Genomic DNA, 24060 nt, shown 5'->3' on the forward strand with positions numbered 1-24060 from the left:
AGTTTCTGAAATACCCAGACCAGACCGTCTGACACCAACAACCAAAAAGTCACTTAAATTCCCTTTCTTCCCCATTTTGATTCACTGCAGCAGATCGTCTTTACCATGTTTACATTCTTAAATGCATTTAGTTGATTTGGCTGATTAGACATTTGCGTCAATGAGCAATTGGACAGGAGTGCCTAATAAAGTGTATATACGCTGAACAAAACATCAAGCAGATGTTTCTCTAATTGGCATTAGACAAAGATCTTTGTCTAATGAAAGGGGTTTTTGAAAGCTATAGGAGACCTAATATTTAAAGTAACTAACACACACATAGAAAACATTTTAGATAAAACAAAAAATAAAAATATCTAAATGTTTAGTTGAAAATACTTGGATTTGCCTAATTTAAAGACTTCTAAACTGTTTCTGTTACATCATTTAAGCTGATGTGTTTGGACAAAAGCACAATTAAATGCTATATGTTAGTTTAGAATTAAAATATCTGTTAGCTGCCCCACTGAGAGTTTGGTGTCGGTGCTGCTGGCACCCTATTGAAATGGTAGAAGACTTTGCTGTGTCAGCGGGTTACCATGACAACGTAGTCGTCCTCGTAACATTTCATTGTGACTCTATCCTTTTCATTCCGGGTTCGGCCTGGGCCTCACTGTGTCTGTCTTTAACTCACGGCCGCTGATCTCCTCACTCTGCAGTTTGCAGGTTGTAAATAAACTTTTGAATATGTTATTTCTAAAAATGCAGAATATAACTCTTACGAGTTGTGACTCTAACACTACTTTTCTGTAAATCAGAGTCTTTTACTTAGTTGTTGTAGGGGGAGGCTCACACAATCCGCTCTAGGAGACAGTGGTGCAGTAACACCTGAGGGGGCTCTCTGTTCTCTCATTTTGTGGGATGGTGATGCAACACCTCCCAGAGAACCCATAATGACCAGAGGAAGCCCTGTGGGTTTTTATTGTTATTAATAATATTATTATTATGGATTTACAGAGCTTTTGCTACAGTGTAATCTGCTTTTGCCAAGAAATGAGAGCTTGTGGATCTCAGCGGTGAATCCGGAGAGATTGAAGTGAGAATGCAGGGAGTGACAACTGCTAATCTTCTCCAGGGTTGGTTTTCTAGCTGATGAAACATGAGTCATATTTGAGTTCTGATATAAACTGGATCTCACCAGATCAGACTGCTTGGCTGAGGACAGCTGTTGTATAACAGCAAGAGCTGTTCTGCACACTGGATGACATGGATGCAGGGATCATCTGTTTTTCTGTTGCCACAGATTGTCTTCAACAAAGAGCCTCCATAATTAAGTCGATGTCAGTTCTTTGCTTTAGCGAAAATCTTCTAATTACATTCATGGTTGATGTAAATCATTTAAAATATTTATTTTGCCTTTTTTTGAAACCAGAGTTGCCCAACTTGAGTCCTCAGGGCTAATGCATTAAATGTTTCAGATGTCCTTGCCCTGCCAGCTGCTGATGTCACCTGGATCAGATGGAGGACAAATATAAAAATTAAGATTAAAACTAGGTTTATGGCTATTTCTTTATTCAAATCATTGTGGATAAGGTCCAATTTCAGCTTGAACCATTCACTGCTTACTAACCTTGTCTGGCTCCAAATGCCGGCATCCGTATTGCAAAAAAAATGGCGACTGAATTGACTTCTTTTCACTTGACCTCGATTAAGGCATTTTCAATGGGTGATGTAACACTCACATGGATCTGTTTGTCTGCAAGTGGATGCATCGGAATGGAGGGGAGCAGGGAGCTTGTGGCCCGCCGATTGTAATTTGCATTTAACAACTACTAGCTCTTTTTAAACAGCAATTTTTCGTCTGGACTTGGGTCCCCACGATTTGTATAAAGAACTGTTTAGAAAGACCACAAGAACATGTTTAAATATATATTGGAATGTTCCTTAAAGTTTATCTCATGTGTAGAATCAATGATCACAACTGGTGGAAAATTTTTGCCCAGTTTTCAAAGGTAAATTAACAAATATTTTTGCGGACAAAGAAACGTAAAACAGTTAATTTCAGAACTGACTTGTTTTTGTTTACTTTAAAAGCTTTATAATTGATCTGAGAGTAAGTTGATGACTGCATTGTTTTCTATTCAATTATCTTGTGCTCTGCAGCATTAGGATGATATAAACAGGAACTGGAGCTACTCTGTGGTGTGAAGACATCAAATCTAAATGATTGAAGTCCTGCATTATGTTTCCTTTCCAGAATATGAATAGATTTCTGTGAACATTTTTCTTCACTTAATGTGTTTTGCGCACTTCCCATACAAGTTTTCAAAAGCCTATCATTGGAGAAGTCAGACAGTTGCAGGCGCAGGGGGCAGAACAGTTGTTCTGCCAGAAGAATCAAAGCCACATCTTATTTTCAGGCTGGAGTCCAGAGCAGTGACTGACAGGAACGATGAGGCTGAAAGTCAGCCGCTTTCATGGTGCTCGATGGTTTTGTTTCATCAGCGCAAACTCTGCTGCCTCAACAGCTGCAGGCCGTGCCTGTCTGACTCTGCTTTTATCTTTGGAAATGCATTTTTCTGCATGTTTTGTTGTTCATCATCCATGATTCTTTGAGCCCTTTTTTCTGTTTACTTTCATAGTGATGAATTTCATAGCAGTAAAAAAAAAGGAAGATTACCAGTCAAGTCCTAGTCAGTTAGAAAGCACAATTAAGTTAAAAAATTTTAAGTTGCATAATTTTGACAGAACAATTACACAAACTGAATTTTTTTTATACATAATTTATTTAAAATAATACATTTAGTTTACAATTTAATCTAAATCAAAAACTGATTGGAAGATTCAGTAGTTGCTTGGGTTATTACAGTATTTTAGTGTTAAAATACTCAAAGCTTTAGTATTTTACCTTAGTTCTAGTTTAAATACAAATGACAGTTTTCCTCTCCACCTGTGTCTCAGTATTTATCTTCTTGCATTTCCTTATGTAGCATTTTATGCCTCAGAGGTGGTCATCTTTTATCCCTCCTCTTGATAGCTTACATCATGTTGCATAACTTATCTGCAGACCAGTTGAGGGTTTCCCATCTTCTCTGCCTGCATGAGGGATTATCTGCCGAAAGGCCAAACTGTCGGTGCAATCCCTATGTTTTATCATCCTGGGCCTGGCTCTGAGTCAAGTGATGTAATAATCTGTGCAGAGATGTGAGGAAAGATGAGAAAATTCTTTGCTCGTGGGGTTTGGGATGAAAAGGGGACACAGAGGCTATTTATAGCCTGATCACAAAGTGAGCAAATTTGACCCTTAACCAAAAATACATGTATTCAAAATCCACCAAACTGAGGTCAAAGAAGCTGCAAAAAAATAAAAATTTGCAATCAAACCCAACATTTACACTACATAGCCATTATATATGAACACAGAAAACCAATTTGGGATACAGAATTTAGCTATTCGGATTCATGTATATTTTTTTAAACGTGTTGATAGATGCAGATATGTAATATTCCTTTAGCTTTATTTATTTACTATGTTAAAAAAACAACCAACAAATTGACATCTGTTGGGCTAAAGTTTTACGGTTATCAAGACCTACACACACACATATATATATATATATATATATATATATATATATATATATATATATATATATATATATATATATATATATATATATATATATATATATATATATATATATATACACAATGATATGTCAGTAATACTTAAAGATTTATGCACATTTTTTATATCAGCCAGCCTATTAATGATCATTTTCATGCCACTCTCTGCCGTCAGGGTTTAAGTTTGTACAAAAGGTTTTTCTTTAGGGTATTACATCCTTCTGAAAGTACTGCCTTTCAAATTTAGCCATTTTTTCCACTCTAAGTAGCCACATTAAAAGCTGCCACAATCGTTAATATGACACTTTTCCCTTCAACAGTTTCACCAAACTGACTGTCTAAAGTAAGAGCAGATGCACTAGTAACATTGTATTCTTTATTCGTAAAAATGTTTGTTGTGTAATAGTCAGTCCAAACCTCAGTCTAACAATCAGGAAGGAAAAACAACTTTGAATTTTGTCTGTATAGAACACATAAATGTTGGTTGCTATAGAAAATCATGATATTTTCTTTGATGGCAATCTTTTTTAACCCTTTTTTTCAGATATGGTAGCTGTCATGGAGCATTGACTTTATATTAGAACTGGACCGAGTTAGTGACGTCACCCACAGAATATGGCTCACTTCCAGCTCCAATGGAATTAAGTCAATTCAGTGGCCATTTTTTTTACGAAATGGAGCCAGACAATACTAGTAAGCAGTGATTGGTCCAGGTTGGACTTACTCTATGTTTTTCTAGCAACTACTCTCGCCAAGAGACTCAAAATCTGGCAAATGCTTCGAAAGTTTCACGTAACTCTTGTGCTCTCTTAGGCACTTTACCATAGGGAGTTGGGTCATCTAGACCCACTAGACAGTGCTCTGAACCTTTTTTCTTCAATGATTTGTGAACCTCACTGGTGTCCATGGATTACATGAAATCTTTCCACCTTTATCCACCTTTGTCATGGTAGGACGAACACGTCAATGTAAGGGTGGGGTCATCTAAGATAGCACAAGGGTTAAGACCACCTACTTCTATCTGATTGGTCATGTTATAGTTTTAAAAACTTGCAATAAACAAATAAATGATGAAAAAACAACAGCTAGGATTACCAAGAACCTGACAAGCCCATAGAGATGACTGGTGTTGTGATTTAGGGCTGTATAAATAAAATTGAATTGAATTGAATAAAAAGGTATCAGAGCAAGAATGGTTATTCTGACAAATATAAAACTGTTTATTTCTCTATGGAAGTCTGTGAGATTTTGAAAACTTGGAGCCAGCAGGTACTTCCTGTTTGGAATGTGAGGGGAGAGGGTCACTCAGTCCAGTTCTAATGTGTAGACATTGGTGCGGACCTAACCAAAGCAGCCACTTTGGACCAACATTTCATTTAATTCACTACAGAATTACAGCTACACTGAACTGGATGTGTTATGATTACAAAAGCCATCATAGCAGTTTGTGTGTGAGCGGGTCATGAGGAAGACAAGCCACCATTTATGACATTCATTCTGCACAGAGACTCATCTTTATGTGAATTCAGCAACATGTGCAAATGCAGGAGAAAGCTGCTCCAGAAAGTAGCAGGATGAAGGAAATGAAGGCAAACTCCAGCCGTACTGACGGGGCTTCCAGAGCATTCCTCTGATGGTTAGATAACCCTCCGTCTGGTTCTGTTCTGTGCCTGACCCAGCTTGGAGTTCGAAGTCACGCCACCGGATTTTTGCTTTCAACCCCAGCCAAAGATTAGGGGTTTTTAATCCCCTCTAATTGGAAAAATCTTTTTCTGAGATCCTGGCGGGCCTTCATGGAGCGGTCAGATGGTCTGGACACATGACCAGCACACATGGGCTTTTGTACTCCACTCTTGGGGTTGGATTAGTAGTGGTCAGAAAACTCAGAGCTTGGGATGCTTAGTATTGCTGATAATATGGATAAAAAACATAAAATGTGGGTCAACAATACATGTGTTATGTATTTAAATTTTAAGAGTTGTTGAAAAATGATCACACCTCAGCAGAAAACAGCAAGACAGGACAGAAAAAGACTTTTTAAAGTTGGTTTAATGAATTAGTTTTTGTTTTTTGCTTTTATATTTTTCAGCTATCATGTATGTGATGGGAGCTCTGGGCCCGGCTGCTGGTTACCTGCTGGGGGGGGTCCTTATTGGCTTCTACGTGGACCCCAAAACCGCTGTTAACATCGACCAGAGTGACCCCCGTTTCATTGGAAACTGGTAAGAGCAGTCAGCCTGTGTTGGAGGATTGGACTGACTCGCACATTTTTTGCTTTTCCAACAGAAGAAAAAGTTCAGCATTTAAAGACTAGTTAAACATTAACTGATGTAAATCTAAAGAAATAACATAGATAGAAAGTTTATTTGAAGATTTGCACCACTTTCATCATTTGTAAGCTAGTAGGGCCATTCTTCATATAAACATGAACACAGAGCATGTTGAGCACTGAGTCTAGGACATAAATATGGAAGGCTGCAAATGACAAAATGTAAAAGTTACATTAAAAAAGCTATTGAGTGTTCTAAATATTAACTAAAAATAGAGAGTAAACGTAGATGCCTTTTTTTCATAAATATTAATATTAAAATACCATTGTTTATTTGGAAGCACATTTTAAACTAATTTGGTTATGGAGCTACATAAAAACATTTTTTATTACTTAAAGCAAAAACAATAAAAGTTTTTTATTACTGGTATAGATTTATAATTGTTTGGTAGTTTATGTATTTAAGCTTTTTATGTTATTATTGTATAAATACATTCTTTATTTTAATATAACTTGTAAAATTGTATCTTTATAAATACAGTATTTATTTCATTATGGTTTTGAATTTATTTTAGTTAAATTAAGCAGTTATATATTAATTTCTACATTGATTATATTAATAACATTATAACATTTTATAATCAATCATTTTTGGTCTTAAAAACTCATACAGAAGCAGTAGTGACGTAGTTATTAGGCTGAGCCTTCCGGTGATATTAGATTTGTGTTTAAAATGTTTTAACATCTGCATATTTGTAAACTACATGCGACAACACGAGAATTTTTTCTCTAATTGAATCCCTTTTTCCAAAAATACTTCCTAAAACTTCCTTTAAATCATAAATATTTGCACCTCAGGTGATGCTTTTGCACATATCTTCATCGTGTTGTTGGTTTCAGCATGAGAGATGTGATTAGTCATCTCCTCTGAGCCAGCAGTGATGCCATCGTCTGACTTAGCAGCAGGCAGCCACGGGTTTCCTGCAGGAATCACAGGTGATGATTGCAGGGAGACGTTTATTTATGTATCCATGCACAGTAATGAGGCTCAACAGGAAACAATAACAGACAGGCCTCCTTGGCGCTTCTCACACCTGAACCAACATGCATCTTAATAAAAAATAAAAAAATAGAAAAAATCTGAGTTTTACATTTAGACAGCAATGTAAGATTGCACAGAGATTAAACCTACTTTATGCCTGGTTTTACATTTAGAGCCAGTTCTCTAAAATGCTGACCTACCGTGGCCCTGAAGTGCAAATCACAACAACAAATCACTTAATGCAGAAACATTTTTTCCTCTGTTGTTTCATTTATTAACATTTCATTTTGATTTTTGGAAATTTCTTTTTTTCCCATAAGGTTTATTTTCTTAAAAGGAAACCATAAAATGTAAGAACTATAATATTGGGCTGTATAAATAAAATTGAATTGAATTGAATTAAGTGTTGTTGTGATGTTTCATAGGTTTTTGTGCTGAGTGATTAGTTGAAGTGATTTGCACTTCAGGGCCACCGTACTGACCTCTTCGGAACACTGGATCATTTTTGTGAAACATCTCCTTTTAGAAATTCTGTTGAAACTGTTATAAAAGTGGATCTGTTTTTAGAAGTCTGAATTTTTTCAAGTGGATAAAAGAAAAGCTTGCAAAAATAGAGGAATTCCAGCTTCAGGAACTCTTATCTTTCTAAGGTGGAGCGGCTTTCTGCTGTGCGCCGTGGCCATGTTGCTGGTCATCTTCCCCATGTTCACGTTCCCCAAGAAGCTGCCGCCTCGCCACAAGAAGAAGAAGAGGAGGAAAAAGCTGAGTCTTGACGACCTGTCCAGTGACGACGACGTTCTCAAGGAGAAGAGCAACAACAAGAGCCAGGCGGTCACTTCGTCCATGGGCTTCGGCAAGGACATTAAAGGTACGCCGTCTCTCAGGCACCCTTTGACCCACAGCACTTCTGCCACATGAAGTGGGTTAAGTGTAACAACACACAACAATCAGATGTTATTGAGTTTGCTTTAAAAAAGGAAAGACTGAACAGTACAGGTTAAGTTCAAGGTCAACTCAAGGTTGCCTTAAACCAGTGCTTCTCAATTATTTTTTGCCAGGCCCCCCCTAGGAAAAGAAAATGTTTCGCGCCCCCCCTGACCCCCCCCCCATAACCCCCCCCCCCACACACACACACACAGACACACTCGCGCGGTGACAATACATCAGGTCAGTATCTATAAAATTTGTATACCTAAAATTGTATCTTTTAACACTAACAAAAGAAAAAAGCAAAATAAATCCACTTTCAACAAATATTAACTTTATTTAGCCACAGAAACCCTGTTCTAGTCTAAAACAGAAAAGAAGCTGAAAGTACCTGAAATAAAAAAAATCTGTCATTCCTTATTTAAACTAGAAACATTTTGACCAACTGAACCATTTGATGCTGAAAAAAATAATTCAATCAATAAATAATATTAAATCTAAATTGATCTGAAACATTAACACAGCAGCACCAATATATTTAACGTTTTTAGTCTGAAGAAATAGGTAAAAACGTGCTGATTTTTTTTTTCTAAATGACGGATTGTTTATTTCTGATCTCATAAAAGTGCAGCTGTTTTCCTGCATTACCTGCGGTCTTTATGTCTGTCTGACACCAACTAAACCACAGGCAGACAAAGAAAACATGGATGGAAAATAAAGACACGTCATCAAAATGTCTACAATAGTTCATAAAGAATGACATTGTTAGCATGAGCTTAGGAATCTAAGGGCAGCGGTGATCTTGGGCAACAGGCAGCGGTAGCAGTGGTCCGCGTGCCCCGATTCCCCTGGCAGACAGGGCCCACACCACCCCTCCCCTTTCGTTCTCACTCGCGCAGCCGCAGACAGACAGAACAGACAATAGGAACCGAATAGTGGACCAGATTATTTTCCAAGCACTGAGCCGCTGTCACCGCTGCCCCCACGTTAAATTTGCGCACCGGACAAACCTGTGCCTAAAACCGCCACCACCGCGCGCCCCCCCTGGCATCGCTTCGTGCCCCCCCCTGGGGGCGCGCCCCACTATTTGAGAAGCACTGCCTTAAACTAATACTGTTCAAACTGGTAAACAGTAAATAATGACATGATGAACAACTAAAATATTGAAGACAGTTCCACAAATTATATTCTAATTGATGACAGTAGTATTTAAAGTTGAAACTAATATCTGTGACATGCAAACATTCTGATGGTGATCAGAGGAAGGCTAAGTTAAACGTTAGGCTTGTGCTTGAAAATATATACATTTAGGAGAAGTGTTGCCTTAAAATGCTGATGTGCTCGTTAGTCAGAGTTCAAAATAATATAAAACGTCTGTAAAAAGAAAACATATAGCAATAATTATACAATTACTATAAAATATTCCTATAAAACCTAAATGAGTTTACTTTTTTATTCTTTATATTAATAGAAAGAAAAAAACATCCTTGGAAAATGTTAAAGAAAATTCCAGGTTTTCAAACAAACACATTATTTAACCTCTTGTAGCATAAAAAAAAAAGCTCCTATTGAATGCATCATAAGCCAAATTTAAATGTGTGTGTCAAATCCATGCAATCTTATAATGTAGTCTTATAAGTCATTTAGAATTTGCTGGAAGAGTTTTTAAATGTTTGAATTTGGCTTAAGCGATGCATTCAGGGGCAGCTCAGAAGACACAAACCTTTAATATTTATTTCAGTTGTTTTGTTTTGCCCTTAGCAAAAAGTAGTTCAATTGAAGGTTATTTTACTAAGTTTACTTGAGAATAAGTATAGCAAGTCTACTACAGACCATGCATGTGTAGTATATTGGAAAAGTTTAAGTTTAAAGATAGTACTGTAGATAAATAGTAAACTTCAGGTATACTCCCTTGCTTTTACTATAAAGTAAGTTTGCTTGTAGTACACGTAAATACTTTATTTGCTTAGATGCTACAGACAGGCTTTTGAAGCTGCTGAACTACGTTCATGTAGAAGTTGATGAACATGAACACATTCTTTTAACTTCTAAACCAAAAACGTGTGTGCACAGAAATAAATCTGTTTTCATATTCAAACTATATTCAGTAAACAGCAGTAATGATACAAAGAAGCTGTGTTGTTTTTCTCACAGACTTGCCTAAAGCTGCAGTGAGGATCCTGAGCAATGTGACCTTCCTCTTCGTCAGCCTGTCCTACACGGCAGAGAGCGCCATCGTCACCGCTTTCATCACTTTCATTCCAAAATTCATCGAATCTCAGTTTGGGATTCCGGCATCCAGCGCCAGCATCTACACTGGTGAGGCTTACACACGATCCCAAAAGCTCTCCTCCTTTCAGAGAACCTAAACTTCTCTAGATTGAGCTTATTTTGATTTTTGCGAGGATGTTTTGTTGCAGCAGCTTTAGCCATGATGCAGATGGAGCAGAACACTTAAACAACACCCCAGACTTTGGCATCTGTCCATTAAGAGCCTGGTTTTTATCCCAGAGCAGGAAGCCCACATTAATAATGAAGAGCCAGCTGAGCTGCGGATGAAGGGTGCTCTGAGGACATTTAGCTGAAAAAACTGTTCAGACATGCATGCACACGAATGCAGCACTGCTGGGCATGCACTCCTGACCCCCCCACACACTGAAGCACAGATAGAAACAGCTCAGAGTGATGCATGCCTGCTGCTGCCTAAAAACTATTGAAGATGCTGACTAAGGTCACAGATTACATAGGTTACAGATTGCTGTTCTGCATTGGTTTATGGCCTTACTAATCTGTTTTCAATATTGTTTGCATTGCAACAGACCTTTTGCCATCTATAAATACTATGTGCATGGAGCTACTATGTGTGACATTTTCGGCTCTGAAGCAAATTATAACCTACGCAGAAACCCAACTGGACAGTCGGCTCTCAGCACTGGCCTTGATGGCAATAGAAGGGTTGAATGATTCAGACATAGCACTACTGAGGGCCCAAGTGTGTAATGCATGGTCCACCACTTATATATAGTATGTTCCAGTCAGGTTCCATTTGTGTATAAAAAAGTTATTCTTCATTACAAGTTTCAAAGGAACTAAATCAACAAATTAAGACAAAAATGTCTTTCTGTGAACTTTTCTGTTACAGATAGAGATTGAAACACTAAAATTGAGAAACTAACTTGTCTGCAACCACATGACCACTTTCCTTCTTGAGAAGAGAATCAGAGAAAGACAACAGCAAGCCATAGAAACGCAGTTTCCTTTATATGCTGTTGTTCAACCTGAAGGGATAGGACCACAGAAATATCCCTCATGTCCACCTTTCAGTCTTAGCTCAGTCCTTTATTGACAATGGATACTGGACTGTTTTTGCATAGCTAACTGAATACAATTTTGTATAAAACTAAAAAAAGAAAAAGGATTTTAGGGTAAGACTGACCTCTTAGGTTTAACAGCACACATTACACTCATACTGCTAAGGAAATTGTAACCATTATCATTCACACACATAAGTAACTTTCATACATCAGAGTAAAAAAAAATTGTATACAGCATAATATACTTTATAATATAAACAGAAACAAAAAAACAATGAAAATGATATGCAGCCTACAGTGCTGTGAATAATGCTTGAGTTTCACAACTAAAAGTTCTTCACTGGTTGCTGTCCTCACTCTCCCTCTCCTGGCCATCGTCCGCCCCCCCCCGCTGGCGATCCACACGCTGCTGTCTGTCTGGCCACAGATTTTTGTCCACATCACAGCGTATATTCTCCCTTGCGATGCAACGAGGGAAAAAACGGCGTGCATGTCGCAACCATCCCCTACACTGAACTCCTGTAACATCCTCACACACAGAATCCATCGCATGGAGCAGGGACCTCTGATCTGGAGCCCGATGCTCATACACTCTCCACCTCCAAGCAGAGAAAAACTCCTCAATAGGATTGAGGAAAGGAGAGTAAGGTGGTAGGAACACTATGACCATCCTTGGATGAGTAGTGAGCCAGGCCCTGATGAGCGGGCCATTGTGGAAATTCACATTGTCCCATACAATAACATATAGTGGTAGGTGAGGCCCCACGAGATCTCTCTGAGTTTCAGGGATTAGACTATTAGACCATTAGACTGAGAATCAACAATCAGTTTAGATCAACAAGATCTATTCACTTGGAAATTGTGCTAAATGAAAGCTACCTGTACTTAGTCATTTGAAAGATGTACTGAGACATTGAAAAATGTACTAAGACATTTGCAATTTGATGAAACTAATGAGAAACGCCATTCTGTTGTGAACAATTGCCAAGTGGTTTGGAGGTTTGTCCATGTTGTTTTGAGAATGTAATTTCTGTTTCAAGAAATGAGCCAAACCTTAGGAGAAAAGCTGTAAGAGAACTGCTTTTTTCTGGCCTCTGACACATTTTTGCAAAGTAAAAAATTACAAAAATCAAGACAGACAGCTTCACTAAAAACCTGGCCACCCCCTCAGGTGCATTTGCTTTCCTCTAAAACAGGCTTCTCTGTCTGCTCAGGTCTGATCATCGTGCCCAGTGCCGGCGTGGGCATCGTGCTGGGTGGATACATCATCAAGAAGCTGAAGCTGGGGGCTCGCGAGTCAGCCAAGCTGGCGATGATCTGCAGCGGAGTGTCCCTTCTCTGCTTCTCCACCCTCTTCATCGTGGGCTGCGAGAGCATCAACCTCGGAGGAATCAACATTCCCTACACCACCGGGTGAGAAGCTTGTCCGTGTCCCACCCGAAGTGCTCTTCAGGTTTGTGTTTTCCATGGTGATGTAACTGTGGAGGACGGAGGCTGCAGCAGACAGTGAGGGAGGAGAAAAAGCAGACAGATGACGAGCAGATATAGGAACCATGCAGGCCGAGTTTCAGACACCCACAGAACACGAGTTATAAAAGAAAGCAGCAAGAAAAAAAAAAGACACTTTTCAGCAGAGCTGCTCGGCAGTCTGCCTCCTGCTCTGTTTCTAAAAGCATCGATCCAGAAAAACAGACGGACAGTGAATTATGAAATCCATCATCTGGGTCTCTACAGCAACTGTGCATCTATGCAACTACACACACACACATCACAAGAGAGCACAACTTCAGAGCCTAACCTGACTACTGTTGGGGTGAAGGCGGGGGACAATGTCAATTTTTTGCAGGGAAACACAATCACACATCCAAACCTTAAGATAATTAAGAGCAAGGGTGCTTATTAAAAAAAAAAAAAAAAAAAAAAGCTTAGAGATGCCGATTAGAAAAGATCATTCACGTACTTGTGATGTAAAAAATACACTGGGCAGGCCACAAGCTCCCTAGATCTAGATCCATGTAAGTCTATGTTTTTCTTGTATGAGCTGGCATCTGGTTCAAACTGTACGACTGTAAAGCTTCAATATTGTTCGCCATTTATGATGCACCAGTAATCTTAAGTTGAGGAAAGAGCGGAGCGGGAGTGTAAACAGAGAGCTCTCAGCAACTGGGAAGGGGAGTGGGGGCAAGGTTGTTCCTCACCAACAGTCCCACCCACAACTCAGAGGAAAAATCTGATGAACTCCTGCGGCTCTGCAGAAACGGTGTCCTATGACCAAAACAGCATAATCATATTTAAAGGACCACTGTGAACGATTTTTTTTAATTTTTGAGTCAATATTAATATTATTAATGATTAAGATTAAGAAATCATCTAAATAAGCTTCTCTAAAATTGCAAAAAAAAGTATCATTTTTAAATGAATAAGAAAAAAATCATAATAAAACTGTTAGAAATATGAATTTTTGATGCTTTAATTTGTAGCGGCCTTTCCCTCCGCTGTTCTCATTTGCCACCCTTCCAAAGTCTTCTCTCTTGTCCCCCATATAAAATGTTCTAGCTCCGCCCCTGTCGTCAAACCTTAAAACCTCCTTTGAGGCTCAGACGAGCACATCACATTCTGCTCTTTTGGTAGAATTTATTTTTCTTCTTTCTCCTGATGAATGGACAATTTTGTTAAGATGAGAAAGATATTTTCAAAACTGTTATTTTACAGGAAATATTAGGAATACATTAACTGGTTGTTGCAGATTCCATTAAATTATTACCAAGAAGTTTATTGAAGTTCCCTTTAGGGATGATGGTTCAGTGCCTTATTTTAACTTGATAGGTATTTGTTTATAATGTAACAAGATCAGTGACTAGATTTCCCAAGTCCATCTCCAAAAAAAACAGTAGCTGTGTAGGTTGTTTCCAGGTACAATGATCAAATTCTTAAGAAGCTCCATGGACATTTGTGTGGCAAAAGGTGTGTGATGTGCCATCATGCTCTAAAACAGCTAAAAAACATGTATTATTTGTCAAAATGTGTGGTAATGGGTGAAAAAAACCTCACCCAGTATTTTCCTCTTTGAACAAAACGTTCCTTCCCATTTAATTTCATTGTACTCAACTGAAGTGTAAAACGGGAGGAAAAGCGTCCTCCAGTGATGAAGGAGCTCCTCAGGACTCTCCTCCAGACGATCGTTTTTTACCTTAACCTCCTCCTTGTTGCTGCATCTTTAGAATCCACAGGGGCTTTCCTTAGAGTCAGGACTGAGCCATCTCACATCGGACCCCTTGGGTGGAGGCAGTGGTGGGTTTTCATCTGCTCATCTGTAACGTCTGTGCAAAATAATGAGCCAGCAAACGGGGGCGTTTTTTACTCTGGGATGCAGCATCTCTGAGAACAATTACATGGTAACAGTGGCAGGTGTCCAAGGACAGCATGGAGGAGAGGATCTTTTTTGTCCCCTCTTGAGTTTCTTTTTATTTCTCTCCTTCAGTGGGTTTGGCTACCCTTATCTTCTCTTCTTTCTTTGTTTCAAAACTCTTTTTGTTTATTTTTTTTATTTTTTTAGACTTTTATTAACTTTCCTGTAAACTCTATTACCTCAGAGGATCAATGTAAATCATTTTTTTTCAGTTTCTATTAAAGTTGCATTACATTTAGAAATTCAAATACCGTAATAAGGTCATGCAACAAGTTAGTTTTAAAATGTTGTTAGACATTGTCTTCCCTTTGTTCCAAAACGTTTTTTTCTTCTGTTTATCTTCCTGTTTTTAAAAGTTTTAGAAAAAAAGATGTGGATAAGCAACCGTCACAAAAATAAACACAAGATGTTAGCATGTAGCAGTGAAAGCTCATTCAATAAAAAAATGGGGGAGTGTGTTTCTAGAAATTTTTGACCATTCCCCCAAAAGGGCATTGATGAGGTCACACACTGAAGTTGGTAAAGAAGGCCTTCAGTCTCCACTCTAATTCCTCCCAAAGGTGTTCTATCAGGTTCAGGTCAGGACTCTGTGCAGGTCAGTCAAGTTCATCCATACCAGACTTTGTCATCCATGTCTTTATGGACCTTGCTTTGTGCACTGGTGCACAATCATGTTGGAAGAGGAAGGGCCCCACTCCAAACTGTCCCCCAACAAGGTTGGGAGCATGGAATTGTCCAACGTCTTTTGGTATCCTAAAGCATTCAGAGTTCCTTTCACTGGAATTAAGGGGACAAGGCCAAATACTGAAAAATAACCAAAACAGGCATCCAAACCGATTGCCCGAGCCACCTCAACTGTCTCCGCTTAATGTGAAGGAGCAGCGGCTCCACTCTGAGCTTCTCACCCCATCTCTAAGGGGCTGCCCAGCCACCCTACACAGGAAGCTCTTTAAGCTGCTTGGCCTCATTCTTTCGGTCATGACCCAGAACTCATGACCATTGGTGAGTATTGATATGAAGATTGACCAGTGAATTGAGAGCTTTGCTTTCTGACTTAGCTTTCTCTTTACCACAATGGAACGGTACAGCGACCGCATAATAGTGGAAGCTACTCCAATCCACCTGTTGATCTCATGCTCCGATCTTCCCTCACTTGTGAACAAGACCCCAAGATACTTAAACTCCTCCACCTGTGGAAGGTGCACTCCATGCACCCAGAAAAAGCAAACTACCTTTCTCTGGTGGAAAAACTGACCCTCCTCCCTGCTGCGTCACACTAGGCCCAATGCATGCTGGAGGTTCTGGCTCGATGAACCCAACAGGACAACACCCTCTACAAATCCTGTGGTCCCCAAACCAGACCCCATCCACCCTTGGCTGCGCTTAGAAATTCTGTCCTTAAAGACTATGAACAGAACCGGTGAAAAAGGACAACCGTTTATCACCAGAGCCAGAGTCCAACATGCACCAGGAACAACTTTGACTTACTGCCGGCCATGCCAACCAAGCTCCTGTTCTGGTCATACAGAGACCGGGCAGCCCTCAGTAGGACTCCCTGGAACCTAGACTCCCAGAGCATCGTCCAAAGGACACCTCAGGGGACACAGTCGAACGCATTCTCCTAATCCACAAAACACATACGGACTGGATGGGAAATGTACTGTTCTCCTAGCAGCCTCCAAACCCAGGTTTTCCATCAGGTTGCCAGATGAAAAAGCGTGATTCATCGCTCCAGAGAAGACGTCTCCACTGCTCTTAAGTCCAGTGGCGGTGTGCTTTACAACACTGCATTGGATGCTTTGCATTGCACTTGTGGATGTGTGGCTTGGATGCAGCTGCTCGGCCATAGAAACCCATTCCATGAAGTACTAGGGCTGATCTGAAGGTCACGTGAAGTTTGGAGCTCTGTAGCAGAAAGTCGGCGATCTCTTTGCACGATGTGCTTCAGCATCCGCTGACCCATCTCCCTCAGTGTATGTGGCCTACCACTTGGTGGCTGAGTTGCTGTTGTTTCCAAACTCTTCTATCATGTTATTACCGAGCTCCCAGTTGACTGTGCAATATTTAGGAGCGAGGCCATTTCACCACTGGATTAGTTGCACAGGTGGCATCCTATGACAGTTCCACGCTGGAATTCACTGAGATCCTAAGAGCGGCCCATTCTTTCACAAATGTTTGTAAAAACAGTCTGCATGCCTGAGAGCTTCATTTCATACAGCTGTGCCGGTCCCCCATGATTTATCACCAGACAGATGCAAAAGTGAGCATTAACACAGTGGTGGAACTAGAACAGTTGATTGGGGGGGAAGGGGGAGGGGCAAGAGACTATTGAAGGGTGGCAAATAAGAACAGTAGAGTGGAAGGCCTTTACAAATGAAAGAATCAAAAAGACGTATTTCAAACAGTTTAATTTACTTAACGCACTGCAGTGAGGATTTCCTAACCTTTGTCAATAGTGATACTTATGTTGACTCAGAAATTGGGGGGGAGGGCAAAGCTTTTTGCCCCTGCAGTTCTGCCCCTGAACAAATGGATGAACAAATGGATTGTTCTGTTGTTCTGTCTCAAAACTGTTGATAATGGGGCATTTTTCTTTCTCCAGGCCGACACTCACCATGACTCAGAGGAACCTGACTGGAGGCTGTAATGTCAACTGTGGCTGTAAAATCCATGAGTACGCCCCCGTCTGCGGTTCTGATGGCATCACATATTTTAACCCCTGCCTGGCTGGCTGCAGTGGTGTGGCCAATGACAGCAACGGGGTGAGAAAGAGGGGCTCAGTCACATATAGACGGTTGAGTTATAGAACCAAAAAAGTGCAGATATTATGTCTTCTTTGCAAACCGTTCTGAAAAGTTTAATATGAGTTTCAGGCTATCCTTCCTCTTTCCTTCCTTCTAACATGTTGTATGACCTGCAGATCCGTAACTACTCGGATTGCGCCTGCGTCCAGAGCCGGCAGGTTATAACGCCGTCTTCCGGTGGTCAGGGCAGCAACCAGCTGCAGCTCGTCATCGTCAAGACATACCTGAACGAGAACGGCTACGCCCTGTCCGGGAAGTGCAACCGCACATGCAACACCCTGATCCCCTTCCTCATCTTTCTCTTCATCGTCACCCTCATCACTGCCTGTGCTCAGCCGTCTGCCATTATTGTCACCCTCAGGTAGGAGGCAGTCAACTCTTCTGTTTTCCATTGATCCCAGCAGTCACAGTTTCCATTTAAAAAAATGAAAACAAAACTTTATTTACAACCATAAACCAACTTACATCAGTAAAAGACACAGACCTATGTGTTGAAGGAGAGGCAGGTTCAGAAACATGAAGAGTATGGTGGAGGCACTTTAAGCTGCAATTCCTAAGGTGGCCACTAGACCAAATATCTCCTCTAAATTAGAGTAAAGGCTTCTTTTTAGAGACCCACTCCAATGAAAATAAGGTTTTTAATGTTTTTCACACATTGTAGCATTTTTTCTCATGATGGAGGACCTATATAAAATAATTTGAGAGTAAAATTGTGTTTCTAATTATTCAAATTCTGATGGATCAGGAGCAAAACTAACCTGTCTCACGACAGTCTAAACCCCGCCCACTATTCCCTATGACCCGCGGTTTGAAAAAGCTCAGGTTTGTGACAGCAGCTGCCATGAGCTGGCCAAAGTCTGCCTTCTCCTTTACAATTCTAAATTCTCCATTTGTAGACAAATACATCCAAGTATTCATGGTCTGACTTCAGTGAGCTGCCATCATGCTCAAAACTGTAGATAGCTCCGGCATTGCTCGCCATTTTCTTGCCACATGTAATATCTGGAAATACCTGAAACACATTACCCTACTTATAGCATGGTCAATACTGAAAATAAAAAGTTTAATCAATTACTAGAGGTTCAATTGTGTAATATTTTGTTTTAATTGTTTTAACAAAAAGCGGACTATGTCAAACGCTGTATGTCGTGTTGTCATGGTAACAGCTACAGCGTATAGACCGACCGCGCTCTGCTCTCGCTCTGCTCTCTCTGGGGAAAAATTCTTAGATTCTCTTCTTTATTTCTCTTCTGCTTCATCCCAGTCTTCAAAATGATCAAATTCAGCAAACAGGTTAAAGGAAAGTATCAAATCACACGTCTTTACTGTCTTGCTGTTGTGATAAACTGTTGAATAAGATCTGTCAACATATGTGTTATGGTTTTAATAAGACGTTCGTGGTCAATATTTTTTGGATGGAAATTGAAAACCAAAAACAAAAACCTTGGTGTTGTAAAATGCTGAAAATAAAGCAGCGTTTTAGTTGTATTTTGATCTTTTACTGTGCCACAATGTCACAAATTTAAATGAAAATACATCAAAGTTAGGCCTAATAGAGAAATCACAGAATTCAGAAAATATGTGGTTAAAATAGATGATAAATTAATTAATTGCATGATAAACTAAACGCATAAAGTAAAATCAATCCCATGACAGGACTAACTTTAAGGTAGGCTAACTTCCGCATCAGCAGGTCTGCCCACAACCCAAAAGGTGAATTTCTAATGAGGTCCTTACTTTTTTATGATCTAGAAAGTTTAGTTTAAAAACAGTGAAGAAATTTCCCGGCTCAGGCTATTAATGTGTTATGTAGTTTTATAAAAAAACTCTTTTTAATTTGTATTTTATTTTTACTGAGGCTTTTAATTCCTTCAACAAGTTAGTTTTTTTTAAAAGTGGTAGTTTCCTGGCATGAATTGGACAGTTAAATGTTGTTTTGCTGAGTCACTCTAAGCCTCTGTGTGGTTTGGCGTTGCAGGTCTGTGGCGGAGCAGGAGAGACCGTTTGCTCTGGGAATGCAGTTTGTTCTCCTCAGGACTCTCGGTGAGCAGAAACTTGAACCGAATGCTTGGAGTTTCCTGAGAGACCTGACCTCACAACTGAGTTCTCTTTGTTTAATATTTTTTTGACCTTAAGTTCTGGTGAAAGTTCAGCAGGTTTACTGATCTTAAACCAAACAGAGATGCCTCTTCCTTTCTGACCTCCTCTTCCTTCTCATCACTCTCAGCTTACATCCCGACTCCCATCTACTTTGGCGCCGTCATCGACACCACCTGCATGTTGTGGCAACAGGACTGTGGCGTGCACGGCTCCTGCTGGGAGTACGACGTCACCTCCCTGCGCTTTGTCTACTTCGGTCTTGCGGCCAGCTTGAAGTTCCTCGGCTTCTTCTTTATCTTCCTCACCTGGTACTCCATCAAATATAAGGAGGAGAGGGTGGAGCGCTGGCTGAAGCGCCACCTGTCTCCTGTTGACACCGTCGGCAGCTTGGTCTGCCACCCCGGCGGGCACAAAGGCCACGCCCGCACCCGCTCCTGCCCCGTCAACATCCCTAGGAGCGACCCTAACACCCTCCCTGCCAATGCGCCGCTGCGGGCCGGTGCCCTCAACCGTGGGGTCAGTACCCAGAGTTGCCCTGGCAACGAGCTGAAAGCAATAACCCCTCCTCCCCCTGCAGCTGCAGCAGCACCCTCCCCGACTCCAGCCCAGTCGCTGGAGCACGTTTCAGTCCGAGTTTAAGCTTCAGAGCAGCCAGAGGAAGCATCCCCTCCATCCTCTTTTATTCTGAAATGTCAGCTAGAGTTCAGCAATGATCAAAGGCCCTACCCTTTCAAAATAAGGTGACCAACTCCTGCAGGAGGCCCAGATATTCTTAAATCCTGAGCTCTATGTGGAGCAGGAACTCTTCTGGTAGTGAAAGATTCTAGAGGAAGACTCTGCCCTCATGACCTCCCCTGACCTGCCCCAACCTCACCACGGCGATATGTGCCTTCTGTCACCTCAGTCTTCACATGTACAGAACACACTCAGTTTAAACTGCATTCATATAGACAAATACCTCAGCTTGACACCCCCTCCTCTCTCACTCTTCATCTTCTCTTCATCATGTGAGCAACTTCTGTACACTGGACTTCAGGAAAAAAACAACAAAAAAAAACGAGCCCTGTGGAAATGTGATTCCTCAAGGAAGTGGAACCGATGGCATGGTGCTATGTGAAGAACAGCGTTTGTGTCTGTTTGTTTTGTCTTTTGTGTGAAAAAAATCACTTGAAAAGAACCCAACCGGAGAACAGGTTACGGGGACAGGCAGCTCAATGATCGCATTCCTGTCTGACCTGGAGCTTCTGGCTGATCCCCTGATGCAGTAGCTCTGATTGCAGGCCTCACCCATTCACCCACATCCCCATTTTTAACAAGGCAGCATGATTAGGGGCTTAGCCTGACCTGAACAAGATCAACATTTTCGTCCCGAGCACAATCCCCACCGGGCTGAACACTGGGAATGCTTGGGACAAACATGTGACGGAGCACACATTAAAAAAACAAACAAAAAAACAACATTGTTCAAAGTCACAGATGACACCTGAACAGAACTTTTCTTGCTGCTTTGGTTCTGGTAGTTTGAGTCCAAAGCACTAAAAGTTTTTCCAAATTCCATCCAGAAAAGTATTCAGGTTTTGAAATGAGTTTAACAATGAGAGCTGCCCGAAATCACGCTCGAAAACTATTTTGTGTCTCTGAAGAAGAGATGAGCTGTTTGTTTCTGTAGGATCAGAAAGCAGTGTTAGCACTTATTTCTATGATGGACCCAAATCCAGTATTTGCACTTTTCCCCCCAAAAAACGGATGCCTCAACTGAATCTGCAACTTCAACGTCGAAAAAACGAAGTCCTCTGAGGACACCTGCTGGCCGTGTGAGGAACTGCATTCAAACAGAGGCTGGTGACATCTGCTTGTCACTTTTATAACTAAGTAAATAATCGAATTCCTGTGTGTAAAATACACTGAACTATAATACAGCTACTCCTTAGATGAATAAAATCTGCCTGAGGTTTATTCCTTAAGGACGTAAAGAAACCGACGTTTAGATCGTGTTTGATCTTAAACCTAAACCGGAATTAGAACAGTCCACAGCACACTGTTGTGTAGCTGTAAGCGCAGAGAAAGATAATCAGTTTTAATTCTGGATAAATATTTGCATTTTCTTTTTCAAAGCTGCTTACAGATAGTTTTGGAGATTTTTCTGAAAACGGTGAAAAACTGAATTTTCAGGCTTAGTTTTGGACCCAATTTGCCTCATGAAAAAAGTGCAGCTAAAACGTGACACTGTTCCTTTGCAGAGAGGAACCAGATCTGCAAAAAGTCTTAAAATCTACTAGTTGTTGAAGTAAAAACTTAAAAAAAGGACCAAGCAGTGGAAAAATGACCTTTAATTTGGAGAATTGTTTAATTTATAGAAAGGAATCTAAAAAATATTTAGTTTTTTCTCCCTTTATTACAACTTCAGCTGTTTGCTGATGACTAAATGGACAAAATCGGGGAAAAAAAGCAAATTTAAGTTGATGATCATGTTTGCAACTCATTAAATGAAAAATAAAGAAAAAGGTTAATAAGCAATATTTAGTTTTTTTAATAAATTTAGAGTAAAACATGAACCCAACCAGCAGGCTGGAGCCAGAAGATGATTTCTAAATTAATTCTTCATTGTAATAGTGTTTAGTTTTTAATCAGGACATGTAGCTGGAGTACAATGAATGAATCCATGTCTCTGTGGTAATGAGGTTAACTGGCAAAATGTGAGAAACAATCTAAAAAGTAAAAACCAGACTCAATTCAGTATTTTATATAAATTAGAACTAAACCCACACAGCTTCTATCAGAATTATGCCTAACATGTCTAGAATTAGTATTTGTATTTATTTTATTTTTAGAATTATTATTATTACAAACGTTTATTTGAAAAAAAGGAAATTATGAAAATCAGAATTTTTACCACACCAGAAAAGCTGCCTAGAATTTATAAAGCAACTAATTTTTTCCATTTTTTATCTCTTCCTACTCGAATTTTTCCTTTCCTGGTGATTTTTCTTTCAATTTTTGACTTTTCCAATCAGCCGTTTTCCTCCCTACAGCCTGCATCCATTACTGCACACGCTCAACACCACGAAACCCACCAGGGTGGATGCCTCCACGTGTGGTGGAGCAAAGCAACAGAAAAATAGAGACAAACTGATCAAGTGGAGGCCTTTCAAAGTCTAGAAGTGATGCAGAGTTCTGGAGCATTTTTGTCAACTGACCTCCTTTTCACAGACGAATCATTTTGATTTTGAACTGCATTGGAGTCGAGCGACGTGTCGGGAAATCCTCAAATCTGTTTTAAATGTTTGTAAGTATTTGTTCAATGATCATAGTTTAATTTGCTTCAGTGAGATCCAATGAACTGAGAGTGAAAATGTGGAATCAAAGTCTGAGGAAAGCAAACCTTCATCTGTAGAATAAAAAGCCGATCATCTCATTGTTCTTCAGAGCAGAGAAGAGAAGCTGCTTCAGTGTCAGCGCAGTAGAAAAAGTAGAATAGAGTAGAAAAGCAGCATTCTGTCTTTGTGTGAAGAAAGCAGCAAATAAACATGACAGCTGTTTCAGATGGTCGTCTGCCTTCCTTCTGTTTCATGGAAACGACAGACCTCAGACTCTCCAGTCTCACCGTGGAGCCGCTAAACGCCAGCTTCTGCATCACGCTCTCGTGCTCCGCCCTTCAAGGCCCTGCGGGCGGATGCAGCCCCCTCTTTTATTATCAGTATTTATTTGAACAGCGCTTCTGTCTGACTGGAAAACAAAAAAACACACTGATGAGGCTAAATGTAAACTCTGTGGACTCTACGTTTACAGCCGCCTTTGAAACGTGACTTCTGTCAAAACAATGTGAAAATAAAATAGTGTTATAGAAACATCTGCTGTCTGGATTTAGTGGTGTTTCCCTTTCTTTAGCAAATGCAAAGTATATGTACCATTGGTTTAATCTATCGATTGAGCCATCCATCTACCCACCCACCTGCCTACCTTTTTCCCCACAGCTGTTTGGTTTAACCCTTGTGCTATCTTAGATGACACCACCCTCACATTGACGTGTTCTCCCTACCATGACAAAGGTGGATAAAGGTGGAAAGATGTCATGTAATCCATGGACACCAGTGAAGATCACAAATCATTGAAGAATAAAGGTTCAGCGCACTGTCTAGTGGGTCTAGATGACCCAACTCCCAATGTTAAAGACATCTAACATCTAGATTATCCCCGAAAACCTTTAGAAAGATGTTTCATTGAGAAACAAAATCCAGAAAAAACCATCCTATGTGGTGGTAGAGTGATAGTCTGGAGCTGCCTCTGTTAAAACTGATCGATCTATTTCGTTTGTACCTTATTACTGACATCCTTTATCAGGACATGAGATCCAGAGAAATCCAGGAGAAGCATGATCCAAAGCATCTCAAATAAAAAGACCAATCAAGCATTGTGGTGGCAGAGTGGTAATGAGGTGCTGCGTCTGCTAAAATTGATAGATCCACTTCAAATTTTTACCTTTTCAGATCCCCCCCCCCCCCCCCATCAGGCCAAGAGCTCCAAAGAACTCAAAGAGAAGAAAATAGCCAATTCAGCGTCTCAAAGAAAAAAAAGGACCATTGGGGCAA

The 24060-nt window shown here is 40.2% G+C and overlaps 1 protein-coding gene across 2 annotated transcripts in view; it reads left to right on the forward strand.

The window, feature by feature from the left end:
• Positions 1-23321, forward strand: part of slco5a1a (solute carrier organic anion transporter family member 5A1a) — a 36127-nt gene extending 12806 nt beyond the window's left edge. The window contains exons 1-9 of one of the 2 annotated variants that reach the window (XM_078934403.1): positions 5522-5542; positions 5696-5828; positions 7568-7785; positions 9999-10163; positions 12373-12571; positions 17170-17329; positions 17488-17732; positions 19350-19414; positions 19599-23321. In XM_078934403.1, coding sequence (XP_078790529.1) covers positions 5701-5828; positions 7568-7785; positions 9999-10163; positions 12373-12571; positions 17170-17329; positions 17488-17732; positions 19350-19414; positions 19599-20110 — 1692 coding nt within the window. In that variant the 5' untranslated portion in view covers positions 5522-5542; positions 5696-5700 and the 3' untranslated portion in view covers positions 20111-23321. Of the gene's footprint in view, positions 1-5521; positions 5543-5695; positions 5829-7567; positions 7786-9998; positions 10164-12372; positions 12572-17169; positions 17330-17487; positions 17733-19349; positions 19415-19598 lie in introns of those variants that run through there. The other variant, XM_004078797.5, reaches the window with a different exon arrangement.
• The last annotated feature ends 739 nt before the right edge of the window (positions 23322-24060 follow it).

Source organism: Oryzias latipes, chromosome 17 (genome assembly GCF_053564925.1).
Source record: "Oryzias latipes strain Hd-rR chromosome 17, Olatipes_Hd-rR_3.1".
Classification (NCBI taxonomy): domain Eukaryota; kingdom Metazoa; phylum Chordata; class Actinopteri; order Beloniformes; family Adrianichthyidae; genus Oryzias; species Oryzias latipes.